The sequence below is a fragment of the Gossypium raimondii genome, chromosome 10, assembly GCF_025698545.1.
Source record: "Gossypium raimondii isolate GPD5lz chromosome 10, ASM2569854v1, whole genome shotgun sequence".
NCBI classification, from domain to species: domain Eukaryota; kingdom Viridiplantae; phylum Streptophyta; class Magnoliopsida; order Malvales; family Malvaceae; genus Gossypium; species Gossypium raimondii.
In genome coordinates, this window is record NC_068574.1 from 44,280,670 (window position 1) to 44,299,353 (window position 18,684).

Genomic DNA, 18,684 nt, shown 5'->3' on the forward strand with positions numbered 1-18,684 from the left:
CGATAATTTATCGCGAGTCAAAAGGTTTTATTATTCAATTCTTGACTTAAATTGCACCCAAGTAAATTGCGTTCACATTGGTCTGGACCTTTGGAAGTTGTCGCTTGTATTTTCTCATGGTGCAATCACAATTTGAGATTTATGTGATAGACACCAATTCAAAGTAAATGGACAGAAGCTGAAACCCTATTTTGGCAACAGTAATCAAAAAACAAGCAGAGACCATTAAATTGGTCAAAAAGTTTTAATTTTTAATTATTACTCCATAATTTTAGTTTATTTTATTTATATTTTGTTTTCTTTCCTTTTTGCAGAATAATTAGGTACTATTGTTGACGCATTGAAATCTTATTGTCAACGCGTTCTGAAATTCTGTACTACCATTTATAACTCATCAGAATTTTGGACTACCATTTATAACTCATCAGAATTTTGGAAAACTCAGATTCCACCATTGGATCAAAAATCACTCAGTCGTTTGATCCTTCTGAGTGAGCACAATTTCTATTGGACACAACTATTCCGACCAGCCTTATATATCTCTCCACAAAACAACACACCTCTCTATTTTCCTCTTTCACTCACTATAAATCCTTCCTCACTGTACCGATTATAACGCATTCAAACAACCATTTTTATTTCTTTTCTCTTCTCAAGATCATATCTTTTTAACTTTAAATTGTTTTCCCTCAACAAAAGATGGAAAAAATAAGAGGCTCGGTCAAGAAAGCCACCAAATCTGCTAGAGAACATGCGTCCTCTATTACCGCAATTCATGAGTCAAAATCCCCCAGGCTAGTACAGACAAAGAAGCCAGTAATATTTTTGAATAAAGCGGCAAAGAAACAATTTCAAGACAACATGTTGTAGCAAAACTTTCATCCCAAACAGGGCATTTTCGTTTCACCACAACAAGACTTAGGTAAGCAAGTATATAAAACCATCTCGAAGTTGAAGTGGGAAACTTTTTACACCCATCTTGGAAGCTATTCTCCTTCACTAGTGCATTAGTTTTATGCTAACCTTTACGATCATGAGTTAGAGTTCATTTTTGTTCGAGAAGGCTTAATACCATAGGACGCTAAAAAAATCAATGAGCTGTACGACACCAAGGTGGATGTAGACGAACACTCCGAGTTTATTGAAGACATCGCAGATGAAAAATGAGACCTATTGGTGAAAGACTTATGTGTCGAAGGAGCGTTGTGGACAGGTTCCTATAAAAGGAATTATACTATGCACCGTTGCTTCTTGATGTTGTAAGGAAAAATCTGGTTTTATTTTGTCAACTACAGGCTAAAGCCTTCTACTCACAGCACCACAGTCACCCTCGATAGAATGTGTCTAATACATTCCATCGTCAAAGGCAGAAAGATTGATGTAGGTACAAATACTTCACCAGGAAATTACTGACTGCGCCGCAAGGCAAACTGAAATCTTGGTTTTCCCATCATTTGTGATGTTATTGTGCTAGCAAAGAGGAATCGTACCCCGTACTAGTGAGGAAGTCCTGGAAAATAAAGGCTCGATCAATGAAGCCTCTATAGAAAGAATGACTTGTGGCAAGGACATGCCGATACTGAAGGAGCCAGAAACCAGCAAGACAGGGAATGGCAAAACCAAAGCCAACAACAAAAGAACAAACTTGAATGTAGAGACATCATTATGGCGCAAACAAAAGGATGTAGAAAAGATGGTCAATTCCATCAACAATAGGCAGATCAAGCTTGTCGCTACAGTAGAGAATATAGAGAAATCCTAGAATTTGTTTTATGTTTATACCAAATCCTGGAACAGTTCTATTGTAGCCACATTAGGCCAACTGAGCCCATCCCCACTACCGGAATTCTCAGTGTTTCCACCAATCATTCGGAATTATGATCTCTCTTCCGCGGATAATGACTTAGAAGACCAAGACAGATCAGTGGCATCCCCACCCATTGTGTAGGTCTCTGGTAATGAGAAAGAAGAGAAATCTAGAGACTTTGAATAATGCCTGCAAAAGATTGATAGCTTGTTCAATGATGGTATTTTTGCTGATCAAAAAGACACTGTTGTTAAGAAAGAAGTTGCTGCTGCAAGAGAGGAAGTTGTTGCTGAAGAAGAAGAAGTTGCTAAAAATGAGAAAGAAAAAAAAGAAGAAGATTCTGTTGTGAACATTGTCACCGCATCCGAGTCTGTGGGTGCAACTATTGATACTTTGGAGCTAGATGGAGTGAGACCGGCGGAAGTTGCTAAGGTAACTAGTGAGGAGCAATGCAATTCATTGGCAATAGTGGTTTACACTAGACCATTCCAGGTAGCCTCTCCTACCTATAGTATCCATGCATTAAATGTAGCTGTAAGTTTTATTTTGATAAGTATACATTGTCATTACATTTTCATGTTAGTGCATTGGGGACAATGCAAACTTTAAGTTTAGGGGAATGCACATGGAGCTTGGAAATGCACCCACATTTCAATTTTTTCTTTCGATAACGAAGCATGCAAGGTTTAATTACAGTTAATGAAAATTGTTCAAAAATTTTTGTTACATTTGATGCTTAAATCTTGAATCATGTGAATTATCAATGAATGAGTTGGATAAATTTGACAGAAGGTTGTAGCTTCAATTCTTTAATGAATGGATTAGGTAGCATTAGTAATGGATGACTGCTATCATTCCTTAAATCTTAAATGAATCTACTTTTTACAACTGCTTATATATGTATATATATATATAGTTATAAAGACACTCCAAAGTGGGTGTAGTATGGAATGGTAAAGAGAGAACACTCCAATACAAGCATTAGAAAAATCAATCTGGCCAAAGGTTGTCCCTGCATGAATGTGTATCGACGCAATTATGTACTTCTTGGAGGTTTGTTGCACTCCATCGTTACTTCTCAGGAACAAGGGTACAGTAATGCAATGATATCCCTTATTCAGAAAAAAATAAAAATATATATATATAAATATATAAAACTATATATAATATATAAATACTTAGTATTTTACAATAAATGGTGTAATGGTAGATAGAACTTAGGGTTTGAATAATAGTGTAGTAATTATTTTATTACTTAATACAAAATAAATAAATAAATAAAAGTAAAATTTTAAAATAAAATTTGAAATTTTAATTAATTATAAAAACAACTATTTATTAAATAAACAGAATTTTTGTTCGGTAAAATATGTATATGTTTGAGATTAAATGATGTGAATCGCAACAATCAAATATTTAAATAAATAAAAAAAAGGGATGGGGTAAGATTCTTTTCAAGCTTAGGTGGATTGAAAGCTACACCCTTTAAAGCCAAATCTCAGTCCCCTTGATTTTTATGCAGACAATTCAATATATATGTATATATAATATCATTTCAATAGCCTAAAGGTAGAGGGGTAGTTGGGGGTTTACACCGTCCTCTAAAATGAAATTTTTTTTATTTATACTTTTTAAAATTTTAATTTAATAAAAGTAAAGTTATATTTTAATCATTTTAAAATTGATAAAATTTAATTTAATCTTTTAAAATTTATAAAGATATGGATTATTAAAATAATGAAATTTTAATTTAATTTTGGCTTCTAAAAATTTATTTGACTTCACCACTTGACTATGGGAGGATAAAAGAAGTATTAAGTATCTTATTCATATTTTTAATTTTTTAAATATGCATATTTAATATTTAATATATATTTACGTTGGAATATAAATATAATTTTAAATATGAAAAGAAATTACACAAACTCATATAAAACATATATCAGCATATACCTTAAAATGGTAGCTGCATAAAAAGCCTTTTACATGATACAAAACATTTATGAACTTTTGGACCTTGAAATATAACTTCCACTTGTCTTCTTTCTATTTCTCGATATTTAAGTATAATATTTGGTTTTAATTAATTCAAGATTTTAGGACTATGACTCCCATCATATCTCACATTTCATTTTAATACATATTTTTTTCATCCAATATTTTATTATCCATTAAATTGTGTTTGTTAACTTTTTTTTTTTTTAGAAAAACTCTTTAATTTATTCAATGAATGAGACCATACAATTGGGGGAAATAACAAATATTCGTTGTACGCGCTAAAGGACAAGGTCTATCAACACAACAAAAGCCTCAACTTCAGCATCAATAGAACATTATGGCACATTGACAATTGGCTTCTGTTACAACTCAAGCACAACATATTAGGAATGATTGCAAGCACTTAATACAATAAGAAAATCAGCCCCAGATAGTCCAAAACAACGGGCGAGTATCCACCAAACTAGAGGGGATGGCGACAAAACCAACCCTAAAATTACTCGCAAAAGCAAAACAAGACTAAAAAGCGTACTACAAGAGTAGACAAAAAATTCTAAAAGTGAAACTTATTAAGCAATGGAAAAACAAACAAAAATATATAAAACTTAAAATAACACGAGTTTAAACCGACTCATGAAATCATTTATTATTCTGAAAATTTTAAAATAAAAACAATTTAAGAAGTCAACGAAGACCTGCCCACTTTCTAAAAGAAACTGTCGATGGTCGGTGTTGTTTCAACGATGATAGTCACCATCATCTGTCCATCACAATTTGTAAAGACAATAAAGATACGCACAAAATAGACCTACAAACTGAAAAGAGATAAAGACTCATTGAGTGGATGAGAAGAAAGAAAAAAATGGTTGATGGGCAGGAGATAAAGGCAGGCAGTAGCTAGCCCAGAGGCTAACAATTGTGTTTGTTAATTTTTAATGTTATATAATAAGAAATCTATTGAAAATGAACTGATTTTTATCAATTTATCCTTTTTAAGATAATTGATCAATTATGGACAAAAATGTTACATTTTCCATTCCCAATTCATGAAGCAAATTTCTATTTTGGACTTTGGTTGGGTTTTTTTTTTCTTTTCAATTTAATAGCAGAAGATATTTTTCTTCCTTTTTTCCATTTATGAACGGGAAAAGAAATCTTGCAAAACATAAGACATGAAGCTTTTTAATACCAACATGATTTGTTTTTCGTTTGTAATGATTTATGTTTAAGGTTACAAATTAACAACTTTTGTCTGAAAAGTTCTGAAACTCCCCCACAACTTTTTTTCTGACAAGATTACTTTTACATTTGTCATTTTCTTGTTTACTGGGTGTTTCCTTTTCTTTCTGTTTGGATTGAGAAAATTTTGTTCAATCTGTAAACAAAAAAAGAAATGAAGAGATAAATTATATGGGTTCTTTATCATAGTTTAAAAGTTTGAATTTATAGGATTGAAGAGTTCAAATACAATTTTTTATTTAATTTGTATTTAGATTTTACTTGTTCCATACATTCACTTTTAAAATGTGATATTCGCCGATTGAGTTTTAGCTCGATTAGTATGGACATTGTTGTCAATAAATTATTCAAAAAAAAGTGATATTCAACAGATTTAGAGATTCTTTGATCTAAAGTATAAGGTTAATTTGTCAAATTTTTAGTAAAAATGACAAAATACAATCTAACTCTTAGTACAATAATCTCGATTGTACTTATACCCATATGCAATCTGTTCTTTTATTTGCAGACTGAGACTTGTTTTATAGAAGAAAATAAATCTGAATCAAAGCAACCCAAGACCAGTTGAGTCTTAAAACTGTTTACCATGACATTTTACGGACCACAAGAAGTATAATTTTCTTACCAGGTACTGACTTATTTCATCATATAATTATATATTAAAGAACCATACCTAAAATGGTCCCTTGCAGCAGATCTTATTGCCAATCCATGGCTCACATGTAATCATCATGCAAATCTCTCCCTCTGTTAAACCAGAACCGACATTTCTGATAAACAGGTCCAGATTAACGAAGTAGTTTTAAAAGGAACCTGTTCGGATCCAAATTGGTCCATATTGCTCGGATCCTTCATTTTTGTAACGTCCCTCCTCCTCATTTGGTAAGAAAAATCTCGGACAACGATGAACGAACGTTACCATTTTGGGAACGGATAAGACGTTCACACTAAGAATCCGAGTAACATAGGATAAGAACCATTGCATAAAGGCAATACACTTGTATCAAAAAGCTTGCTAAAGGCCAATGCCTGAGACAACAAATTGAAACAATATCTTTGTAGTGAGAAATCTATAGCAATGGCTAACAAAAAAGAACTCTTGTCCACAGTCTATTATCTGACATTGGCCTATTTGTACTCAGCATACCAAAAACCTGCAGAAAACAGACAATTTCATTCAACCAATCTCCATAGGCCTTCAAACCCAATACAAAACACAACAAATACATGAAAAAGAACAAAATAAATAAATAAGAGAGAAAAAAACATATATATACAGCTCAAAACGAATCCCCACCATTGATCACAGCTCAACAATATGCAAAAGCAATAAATACATACAAAAGCAGGCAAGTATAAAAGGAGATAATCAACATAACTGGTTTTGGCAGAGCTGTTAATATAAATATGCAGCATTTCAAGAAATAAAAATCAAAGAGAATATCCAGGCATGGAAACTGAGGAGCCAGGCCAGTTATACTTTTTTGCTGGGGCAATGTCTTGTTTGTGCAGCTGTCAATGACCCCATCAATGGAAGACTCTTCAATCTCTCTCTACTAAAATAGGTATCCCCCTCTTGTCCTTTCCAGATCAGATAGAAAAAAAGGCAAAAAAGAAAGTTTAAATAGTTAAATCACTGAAGAGACTTGTATTTGATACACTGATATGATATAAGTGATAACTAACCTTTTTTTTTTATCCCCCTTCAATAATTATGTCTTCCAGTACCTGTCTAATAAAGTCACTTTCTTATCTGTAAACATCCACTCTGTAAAATCAAAATATTTACAGTTTGCATATAACAGTTCCCATATATGCTTACATTTTTACATCTGGGGTCCATTGATGTCCACCGTCTCTTTTGGTTGACAGCAAGTTCTTGCCATAGATTAAACCTCTTGTTTCAGCTTTTTGTTTGAGTTGCAGAGTTTTCAGTGTTATGAGAATCAATGCCAAATATATACCAACAATAATCCCATCAGCAGTAAGTCTATAGGGCAATAACTTCTGGTTTTGAGATTTTTATATTTGTTTTTGTGGATCATCCTCCACTCCCACAAAACCAAATAGGTTTAGGCAAAAAAAAAAAAGGGTTGTTAAGGACAGGATGATCTTCAGTGACATGCCTTTTCCATTGTCACTTTGATGAGCTGCTTAACATTGAAATCAAATGTGGGTACTTTGAAAGCAAATGAGTTGTCTAATGATCTCTCATTCAAATTTCAGCAGCATTGAATCTCACCAAACATTAGTTTCCCAAGTTTTGTTACTTAAGATCATCCAATTTGCTTTCTGAATGCTTGTCGCTACCGTATGTACTATCGCCATTGCTCAATTGCCTACATCAATAAAGGAAGTTCAGTCATAAGGACCACTTGGTCTCTGGTTCCTGCAGCAGGTAATGAATGTTGAATTCTTAATTCTGAAACTCTTCAATTTCACAATTCTATTGTTCTTAAATATCACAGATTCAACTGATAATTTTATGGTTCTTCAGTATCACAAATTCAATGATAAGTAAGGAAGATGTCAAAGATTGCAGTGATAATTATTGTAGCTGCGGGGGCTCTTGTATTCGTCATTGTAATCATGGGATTCATTTGGTTTTACAAATCATGTAAAAACTTTTCAAAAAGAAGTTCAGAGACTGGCTCCTCAGATCCTTCTGCATTAAGTAAGGGTTCACTGCAACAAACTTGCAGAAACCATAGTGTTTAATGCTTGATATTTTTACTAACTACGGCTCCAACACTGCAGTGGAGTGGAATAAAGGAGCTGGGCCCAGTTCATCAGCTAGCCAGTCTTTATTTGAACCTCAAGGAGCAAGGCAATTCAGACTAGAAGAGTTGGACCAAGCTACCAAGCATTTCTCAGATGGTAATCTTATTGGATTTGGAAGTTTCGGTCCAGTCTATAAAGGTTGGCTTCATGGCATTGTTGTGGCTATCAAAAGACATCCAGGGGCTCCTCGAGAGGAGTTCATTGCAGGGGTATAACCAGTTCTTCTAACTTATATAGCTCATATCTGATAGATATCTATGTCAAGTGCATTACAACTTGGAAATCCCTCACCCCCATGAAATGCTTTAACTTTTTCAATTGATTCTTTATGTCAACAATTAGCTCCAAAAAGTCATTTTCCAGGTAATAATGTAAGTTGGTTGGTATTTATGAATATTGCAGACACTTCCTGAAGATAATTTTGACTGTCAATGCTTCTTTTACCTTTTTCCCACTTGAAACATCTGACTGTACAATAAAGAATCTCAACATTATGTCTCTAATGGCTCCAATCTCAGCCAATTCATATAGAAATTGACATATTAGAGTTTTGAACAGGTAAAGTATCTGTCAGAGATTCGACATCGGAATTTGGTTACTCTTCTAGGCTACTGTCAAGAAAGTGGATCTCAAATGTTGATATATGAATGTATACCTAATGGAAGCATCTGCAATCATCTATATGGTATGACTCATTAACAGCATAGATTTTTCATGATCATCGAAGCAAGACATTACATTCATCCGGGTTTTGGCAGATACCAGACGAGAGGCTCCAACTAGACTAGAGTTCAAGCAGAGGTTATCAATAGCTCTGGGGGCCGCTAGAGGTAAATATGAGGGTCAAAATAGTGAAGGAATATTAAAATTATTACTAGTTTCAAGCTGAAGAAATCATGTTTTTTCATTGCAGGTTTATGCCATTTGCATAGCCTGCAACCCCCATTAATGCATAAGAACTTCAAAACAGCCAATGTCTTGGTTGATGAGAACTTCACTGCTAAGGTTGCAGATGCAGGGATAGCAATGTTACTTGAAAGGATAGAAGAAGCAGGTCCATCTCACAGTTCTAGCATCAATGTTTTCCGAGATCCAGAGTAAATTGAGTTCTTCTTTAAGCAATTTGTGTTACTGTTGTGGAAAGAAAAACCTTCCCCTATACTTACTTGATCCCATGCATCGATGTCAGGGCAGATGCATTGGGGAGCTTCACTGAAATGAGTGATGTATACAGCTTTGGGGTGTTTCTTTTGGAGCTCATAACTGGACAGGAGGAGGCCATGCATATCGATTACCTAAGATCCAATGAGAGCTTAATTCAATTGGTAAGCAGACTAGTACCTCGGTTTACTAGGAGAATCACTAAACTATTATATACATTATAAGTTTCTGCTAAGAACAAGGCTTATGAATCTAAAGAGAAAGGTTTAAATTAATTTTCAATTTTCCAAGTTATGAATTTGAGGAAACTGTTTTCTAGTACTACAAATGATAGATTAGTGTTTATCATCTGTTAAGTAATAACTGAAGAATATTTCAAACTCTATCCTACTGATTTGTTTTTGCTTTTCCCACTCTTTAAGAATTATTCATCTCAATTATGTTCAATTGTTTTCACCAACTCATTGAAGGTACAATCACGGCTGAGTTCCAATGAACTTGTGGACTACAGACTAGGTGGAACCTTTACTATGGATGGCATTAGGGATTTGATCAAGCTGACACTAAAATGCATGTGTTTTCCTGGAAAATGGAGACTGAATATGAATATGGTTGTGGTTGAGCTAGAAAGGATCCATGAAAAAGAGATGGAACTGACAACAGTCAGAGGTGAAGGTACTTCAAAAATTACTCTAGGCAGTGAGCTATTTGCTTCAAAATAAAGATAGGCTTCCAATGGAGCTTGTCAAGCTATGGTCAAGCTTAGACTTACAGAATAATTTTTTTTTCTTGAAAAAAAATCAAACTGTTTACATGGTTGAGAGAAAGAGAATAGACGTAGCCAGGTATGGGTATGGGTAGTCAAGTTCCTGCAAAGGAATAGGACTGTAAATTATGGATTTGATTTTTCAAATGATGCATAATATTATCGGTGATATTGATATCTAAAGAAATTGTGAACTTTCTACTGCTCATGATTATAAGCTGAAAACATTGAAACGTTAAGACAAACAGATAGATTCCATAGCAAATTTACATAGGAAGTTCTGCATAATTATCATAATCAATGATGATATTAAGGAACACATCAGATGATTCAAATTCATGCTTGGTATTTGAAAGGATAGATTCCGTACTCTAGATTGACACCTCTCATTCTTATGTCTCAACCACTTGGCCAGCTTGGTATTTATTTTGAGCATAGATGATCCCGAAAGCTCCTGGCTAGAGTACATTTGCAACTGTTCTCCTTGCTCTAGATGCCAGTAAAGAAGCACTGAGACAACAGCAGGTAATTAAGCTCCCTGAACATAAAAGACAAAATATAAACAGTGCCACACTATACAGTCCAAGAAATATGTAAACCTGTTCGATGTACTTATGAATATTAAGATGCTGATCAGAAAGGTCAAAGTTCCTAAAAAGAGACTATAAACTCTCAATAACTTGGATACAAAACCATTAAATCATGCACATTGGTAAATGGTTTCCTTTTTGCTATACATTTTTCAAAGCTGTGCAATCCATATACCAAAAATAAGTACATCAATTTCTTAGAAAAGACAATTTTCTCTCGCAAAATCGCAATTTAGGACATTATGATTAGTGTCTCAAGAAGAATGTTAACTTCCTTCAGTCCGAAAGGTCTACTCCAAAGGGGATACTAGCAAATAAAAGTTAAGTAAATGGTGCTTACATGGCCCTGCCTGTCTCACAATGCTAAAAGTAATTTTGGGTGCAAGTAGATCAAATCAATGCAGTGGATAGAGATGGGAAAGGCAACGATTATGACAAACCTTCCCCTCTCACCTTTCATTTCATGTTTAAACATGGGGACCATGTGCGTAGATCCTTCAAATCTACTTCAGGTGATAATTTTGAAATGACTCAAGAAATGAATCGGGTAGAGAATCTTTGTAAACTACATCACCGATCAATTACAGTCTGAGTTGAAAGAAGAAAAGATGCTTTTTCTATGAGTAAAAGGAAAAAGAAGGTAAATGAACAGTAATAGACTGCAAATGAAGAAAAGTTTCAATCCGGTACGATGATATTTGAGCATAAATGCAATTTATAACTTTTAGATAGATAAAATTAAAAAACAGGATGCTGCCAAGACTCTCGAACTTCAGCCAAAACATGTGATTCTTCATCTTAGACCATAAACTAGATTATCACATTACATAATCACTGCATTGGCAGAGTTTTACAATCACATATTAATTTGGTTTTAATTTCTATTCCAACTTCGAACATCAATATCCCGGATCGCTTATCAAATTGTACTTGCTGCTGTTTTTCTCCTCTGCAAGTTCAGTTTCCCTCTCTCTTCCTATCATCAATACTAGTGGACTATCTAAACAGGAATCACATAGAACCAAATATAACAACAAACGATCACTAGCTATTGGCCCACCCACAAGTTAGATTGTCCCCTCTTTGTCCAACGAAGATCCGCGATGATTCAGGGAAACACGGGTCCATAAAGATTTTACATTACCCTACTAAAATTCCTTTCTTTTCCATTATCATTTTCAGGCAAAGTAAAATTACTGATCACAGATAAATTACTTTCAACATAGTGAAAACAAACCTGACCATTGCTATTTGGGTTACTCAATACACCAAGCACAAATCCCTATACCAAATGCAAGGAGAAATTCCCTCAAACACAAGGGAGTGGGCACTGCTCTCAGCCTGTTGAAACAAACCAAAAATGACTCGTTAAAACACAAAAATAAGACCACCCAAGATTTTAGCAACAACATTACTGTACAATCAAATCAATACCCAGATCATAAAAGCCACTGAAAGATTCACAAGCTGAAGAGCAAAGACAAAGCAGCAGTTAAAAGAGTACTGAGATAACAGAACTTAACCATTTGTACCACCAGTCTGCTTTAATTGACGACTTGCTATGTTCCCGAGGCTCCTAACAATACCCAACACTATTGTCTGCATGATACATTCATTGGACGGGGAAAAAATAACATACAGTTGTATGACTTTGGGATGTCAAATTTATTTAATCAGATCACATTTCTATATCACTTTTAATTCAGAAAACTTCTCTTTATTCAACTGTGTCAAAGTTAAAATCATTACTTGAGTCGGTTAATTTAAATGTTTGACTCATTTAGAATAAGTCCCAATTTTCCATTGTGTTTCAAATTAACCTCCAGAAGTATATTTAGCATCATAAGCAAAGAACACAATGAGTTTGAAATTAGAAATGCTTTTCAAACTTTTAGACGTAAACTCAAAAGTTCAAAAAATAAAATAAAAAGCTTTTGGCTTTTGGCTTTTGGTATAAATTTATCAAAATATACCTATTTATCTTTTCCCAACTAATTAAATGTTTAATTGATCTAATAATATTTTTAAGTTTTAATTTAGCACTTAACAATGACCTTATAGATTAATAAAAAATCTCAATATTTTCTTTAATATGGTTTGTATGTTGAAATTAAATTTTAGAGCCATAAGTAATATTAAAGAGATCATTTTTTTAGTCAAAAGTGTTTTTAAATATATTGAAAAATATGGAACTATTAATTGAGTGTTAAGGGAGTCCCCATCCCTTACCATTAAAGTTGTTTTAGACAGTTTTTATATTTGAGATGTTGGCAATTTATTGAATGATATTTTTGAGTTTTGCTGAGTATATGGATAGTAGCTAACCTATCAATAAAGATCATATATGGAAACATATTTTGGAAATTGGATCGGATCGGATTGGATCACCCTTATTTGATCCCTTAGATCGTGAATATTGGATTGAAATTCTGATTGCTTAGCTGCCAAGAGTCCCTGTTTACCTTGTACCTTATTATTGTATTGTATTTAGCTTATTCTATTGTTGTTTAATAGGGGTTGATATAGATCTTCTTATGTTAGCAGGTCTTGAAATATTTTATATAATGGAGAGATTTGTATAAGTTATTATACATGGAGAATTAAGCACTTTATTTGTCCTTGAGACGAACCTTATTGTATGAGTACATTTTGATACTAAAACATTGGGTGTTGTAGTTTTACTTGTTGAATTCATAAGGAATGAATTTAATGGTGAAAGTATCATTTTCAAGGTACAAAGGTGAAAATTGTCATGAGGGTATGATAGATTATGATCACTTGTTGTAAGTGTTGAAGATAGTAGATATTTCTCATCGAGCTAGACTTTGCAGACGTAAGAAAACTAAAATGAGTAAACAACTCCTTTATATTTTATTTGTTTACTCTTTTTCCATTCAATGGTGAAGGAGTGACACATTTAACTTGGTTCTTAGCAATAGTTCAAACTAACAAAATCTAAACGCAAAATCACCTTTTTTTTTCTAGTTTTTATGTTTGAGAAAAGTATTTTTAGAGTGAAATGACATTTTAACCTTTTTGATAATCCAACGTAATTTATATGATATTTATATAATATTTATATTAGAAATACAATTATTTTCATGTTAAATTTTATTTCAAATATCTAAAAATGATATATTTAAATTTGTGATGGTTATATTTTAATATAGTTTATATATTCAAATTAAATTTTATAAATAATTAATATTAATTGTTTAAAATTTTTAATTTTGTATGCCATAATCAAAATATTAATAATGGCTTACAATAAATTATTGTTTTATATTCTTATTGGAATATCATTATATTAAAAATTTAAATATTATTTAAAAGCATATTTTTTATTTTATAACTTCATGTCTAAAATGAATATTTTGTTTCTAAAAGCATTTTTATATATATATTTTTGTTTTATGGCCATAAACAATCCTAAAGATAGCTATTGAAGTAAAAAAAAAATTGCTAAAGATGGAAAAAGCTATGACCGACTAGAATGAGATTTTACACGTCAAGTACTTCATTTCTTTGATTTCCCGAAGAAGTGGATCCTCCTTATTCTAATTTCTAAGCTACATCTAATCCATGTCCATGTCAATATTGGTTAAATGATGATGCCATTAATGATTTTTGGAGAGGTATTAGAACTTTGAGGAAAAGCTTCAAGGTGTCCCACTTGCCCATGATATTATCCTATTTGCAAAGACGAATAATCAGACAATTTAGTCTATTGCAAAAGTGCTTGAATCTTTCTCAATGGTTTCAGGGCAAAAGGTTAGCATTCCAAAACCTAAGATCCTCTTCTCTAAAAATACTAGCAATCAACAAAGAGAGTTAGTGAAGAGAAGTTTGAGCTTTCAAAGTACAGAAGATCTAAGGAAATATCTTGGCTTCCCAGTCATACAACACGTGTCAAGAGGAGTGACTACTAATTCATTGTGAATAATGTGAGCAATAAGCTCAGGGTATAGAAAAGTAACTACCTATCCAAAGCAAGGTGCATCAACATTGATGTTCATGCAATCCACCCTTGTGATTGTCCCTACCTATTTCATGCAGTGTAGGGAATTACCTAGTAATATTTGTAATGAGTTGGACCATGTTAGTAGAAATCTTCTTTGAAGGGACACGATAACACAAAAACGAATGCATCTCATGCAGTGGAAGAAAGTAGCAAAACCAAAAGAAGAGGAAGGACTAGGAATTTAGCCTACTAAATGCAAAAACTAGGCGCAACTGGCGAAGCTTGGATGGAGAAGCCTAATGGGCCCAAATAAGCTATGGGTCAAAGTACTTCTCTGAAAATTTTTTGAGAGGAGAAATCAAGATAAGCCAATTCAAAATGCCTCATTAACTTGGAAACCCTTGAGGAAGACTAGCTCTATCTTGGAAAAAGGTTTGAAATAGCAAGTTCAGAATGGAAGGAAGGTAAACTTTTGGTTAGACGATTGGTCTGAGTCTAGAAAAGGTCCTATACGAGCAACAGTAACTGGGAACTAGGGATGAAGAGAGTTTTTCTTTTAGAGATCTTTGCATCCAGTGGGAAAAAGATGGGACCATATCTATTTCAATTGAACTCCCCAACAGAAGCGAATTTAATGAGGGTTTGGCAGGGGCCCTGGCCCCCCTAAAATAAAAAATTACCATTTAGGCCCTTTAATTTTTATAAAATTTTAAATTAGTAAAGATAAAATTACACCAATTATAAAAATTCAATTTAATCCTTTAAAAATTATAAAGATATAGACCATAAAAATTAAAATTTTATTCGACCCCCTTAAAAATTTGTTTTGGCTTTGCCCTTGCTCCCGATAGATCATTGACAAAATTGTTAGTATCGGTATCTAGGATGAGTTTTGAGGAAGACTCACTATGTTGGAACTATTCTAACAATGGTGAGTTCACAATCAAGAATGCATCCTGTCCATCATTTGGAATTCAAATTCGAGAAAAATAGTGTACTAGAATCAAGATAGACGTAGATATGGAAAGCTAAAATTCCACCTAAGGATTAAGTTCTTCTTATGGGAATGTTTACATGAGGATTTTCCAACTATCGAGTTTCTTGTTAAGAGAGGAGTACAAGCCAACCCCAACTATCCTCTATGCTCGACACATCAAGACCAACAAAACATTTGAATAAATATTGTATTGCTAGTAATCAGTGTTGGAAAACACTAAATCTCAATAATACAAGTCTATCTTAAGTAAATTTTCCATGGGAGGATTAGTTGCACAAGAATGTGCAAGCAAAAACTTATCACAGAAAACATAGACTTCCCATGCATCTTATCTTTTGTTTCTTTATTTGGGAAATATAGCTAAAATGAACTTTATTGTCTTTGAAAATAAGCCAATACAAGCTGATTTCTTGTTGAAATTTGGCCTGCAATGCAACAGCAGAGAAGTTTTGAAGCTCAACCAGTGCAGCAGCTATGTTTTGTTTAATATGTAACTAGCTTAGTTCTTTTGTAATTTGTCTATTTGAATAACTATGATTAGCTTGCTGATTTGAATGATGTTCAAGTGATGTTTTGGCTGATAAGTTAGCTTTACTTTATGTGCAAGATAAGCTATGTATTTTGTCAATGTAATTAGTGGGAGTAGTTATACATTAGGTAACTACTTTGTAACTCATATATTTGACTTAATGAAATCAGTAATGTAATTCAATTTTTTTATCATTTTTACATTTGTTTCTCTTTGCTTCATTTCTCCTTTATTTTAGTTCAAAATCCCAACAAATGGTATCAAGAGCCTGTCATCTTTGAGGGCCTCTATTTTTGGTTGTTGTTTTTTGTTGAAAGACTCTGAAGAGAAGAAACTGAAGCTATTTGTTTTTTTTTTGTTGCAACATGAGTTTTTCACCACTACCACCACCACTTGTCTTTGCTGGTGAAAACCACCACATATGGGTAGTGAAAATGAAGACTTACCTGCAAGCACACGACCTATGGAATGTGGTGGAGACTGACACAGAACCACCTCCATTGAGGTCCAACCCCACCATAGTACAAAACAGACAACATAGTGAAGATTGTGCTAAGAAGCACAAAGCAATGTCATGCTTGCAAAATAGAGTTTTTGATATGATTTTCACTCGAATAATGGTCTGTAACACTCCAAAGCAAGCCTGGAAGAGGCTAAAGGAAGAGCTTTTGAGGTCTGATAAAACCAGGCAGCAGTAGTTGATCAACCTGAGAAGGGATTTTAAGAATCTGAAGATGAGAGAGTCTGAAACCATTAAGCAGTACTCTGACAGAATAATGGTTACAATCAACAACATCAGGCTTATTGGAAATGATTTCAATGACAGAAGAATTGTTGAGAAGGTCATTACAATCCTTCCTGAAAAATATGAGTCAAAGATCTCCTCATTAGAGGATTCAAGATATTTATCAACCATTTCACTATCAGAGTTGATAAATGCTCTGTATGCACAAGAGCAAAGAAGGGCCAATAGGTTGGAGGAGTATTTTTAAGGAGCTTTCTAAGCAAAAACCAAAGAAAGCTCAAGTTCAAGCTACAAGGGAAAGAAACCCTGGCTTGACAAAAGGGAGAAACCAAAAAGGGATGCTGGGAAGAAAAGGTTCCCACTATGCATTCACTGCAAGAAGTCTACACACTTAGAGAGGTACTGCTGGTACAGACCTGATATTCAGTATAGGAGCTGCAAGCAGTTTGGTCACATTGAAAAGGTCTACAAAAATAAAGGAAGGGCACAAACTCAGTAGTAGAACCAAGCTCAAATTGCTGAGGACATTCAAGCTCAAGAGGAGCATGTATTCATTGCATCTTATTTTGCGACCTCAAGTAAGGCCAGAAGGGACTGGTTAATAGATAGTGGCTGCACTCATCATATGGCATCTGATGAAGGATCTTTCAGAGACCTTAACAGTAATTTTGTCTCTAAAGTCAAAATAGGGAATGAAAACTTCATTGAGGCCAAAGGCAGAGGCAATATTATAATTAGCACACATTCAGGTAACAAAACAATTTCAAATGTCCTTTTTGTACCTGACATAGACTAAAATTTGCTTAGTGGTGGTAAGTTAATTGAGAAAGGTTACTCTCTTAATTTTAAGAATAAGTCCTGTGTTATTGAGGACTCACTTGGTCAAGTACCAGTGACAGTAGTTATGACTGAGAGATGTTTTATGTTGGATGTGAATCAATTAGAAATGAAGGCTTATGCTAGTTTGGTTGATGAGGCTTATTTATGGGTTAGGCCATGTTAACTATAAGTCACTTAGTTTGCTGCACAAATTGGATTTTGTTGAAGATATGTCCAAGGTTGAAGTCGAAGATAGAGTTTATGAGGTTTGTCAGCTTGGGAAGTATGTGAAATTGCCATTTTCAGTTAATAAGGCATGAAGAGCTCGAGACAAGCTTCAATTGGTCCATACTGACATTTGTGGACCAATATGTTGGATCGCCGGTACCCCTACGGCGCAGCGAAAAAGTAAAAATTCGGTGACCCTAATCACGGATCCATGTGTGAGGAACGAATTGGGGTGATAAAGGTTACGAATTACCGAATGTTTATTCTGAGTAGACAATAACGCCTCAACAACGAGTAGTCTGATCTGCTATCGAACCAAGCCGCAATCTATCGTGGCCCCGACCTCTACGTAACTCACCTAGTTGATTATGAATAGAAGGAATCCCTAAAACAGTTTTGAAAAGAATTTTCTTTGAAGGCTGCTAGACCCAAGCAAAGAAAAAAATGAGATTCTTATATATCTTTTTTTAGGGTTTCTAGAAATTAAAATAAATATAATAATATTTTAAACTAAAAAATATAATTACATTAATTATAATATAATTTCGATAAACCATATATTTATTTGAATTTATATACTAACCAAATTCATATTCTCATAATGCGTACAACAACCTTGTACATAATGTGTTTGATATTTGATTACCCAATTAAATTAATTCTATAATTAATTTAATTCAAGCGACAACCAAACACAATACCAACTATGTTTTATTCCGTTCATTTCAACTATAGGTTGTGACCCTGTAGGTTTCTGTAACGTTAGCAGTAATACTAGAACGATTCCAATGTTACAAACAATGAGTGGCATCTAGCAATGCATCATTACTACCTAAGTCACAAGAAATCATAATTCGATATAACCTTTTATGATTAACCTTTTATGCAATAATCCTTAAGCCCTTTATCTCTAGATTGGACACAAGTCATGGAATAGTCACACTTGCATAGTCCATTCCATGTTCCTTGATATCTTAAGCAGACTACGATATATAAATAAGTATGACATCTCATATCAACTTATTTAAGCATGGCCATGCATTTCTAGTCTCACTAAATCAAG

At 33.6% G+C, this 18,684-nt stretch overlaps 1 protein-coding gene and 1 long non-coding RNA gene across 11 annotated transcripts; one reads left to right on the plus strand and one right to left on the minus strand.

Annotated features, from left to right (window-relative positions):
* Positions 1-5,537: 5,537 nt before the first annotated feature.
* Positions 5,538-12,238, minus strand: LOC105778194 (uncharacterized). 10 transcript variants are annotated; one of them, XR_008189729.1, is made up of 6 exons: positions 11,777-12,238; positions 11,580-11,683; positions 10,123-10,290; positions 6,867-7,383; positions 6,731-6,776; positions 5,538-6,625 (listed from the first exon to the last, which is right to left on the minus strand). It is a non-coding gene; the product is annotated as an uncharacterized LOC105778194 (long non-coding RNA). The 10 variants fall into 10 exon arrangements; XR_008189727.1 differs by having other exon boundaries at positions 5,538-6,776; XR_008189725.1 differs by having other exon boundaries at positions 6,731-7,383.
* On the plus strand, positions 7,301-9,928 carry LOC105778193 (receptor-like cytoplasmic kinase 176). The gene is made up of 8 exons (XM_012601846.2): positions 7,301-7,442; positions 7,542-7,718; positions 7,802-8,034; positions 8,384-8,510; positions 8,584-8,655; positions 8,739-8,922; positions 9,015-9,150; positions 9,457-9,928. Exons 2-8 carry the CDS (start codon positions 7,571-7,573, stop codon positions 9,706-9,708), a joined length of 1,152 nt encoding a protein of 383 aa, XP_012457300.1. The 5' UTR covers positions 7,301-7,442; positions 7,542-7,570; the 3' UTR covers positions 9,709-9,928.
* Positions 12,239-18,684: the final 6,446 nt, after the last annotated feature.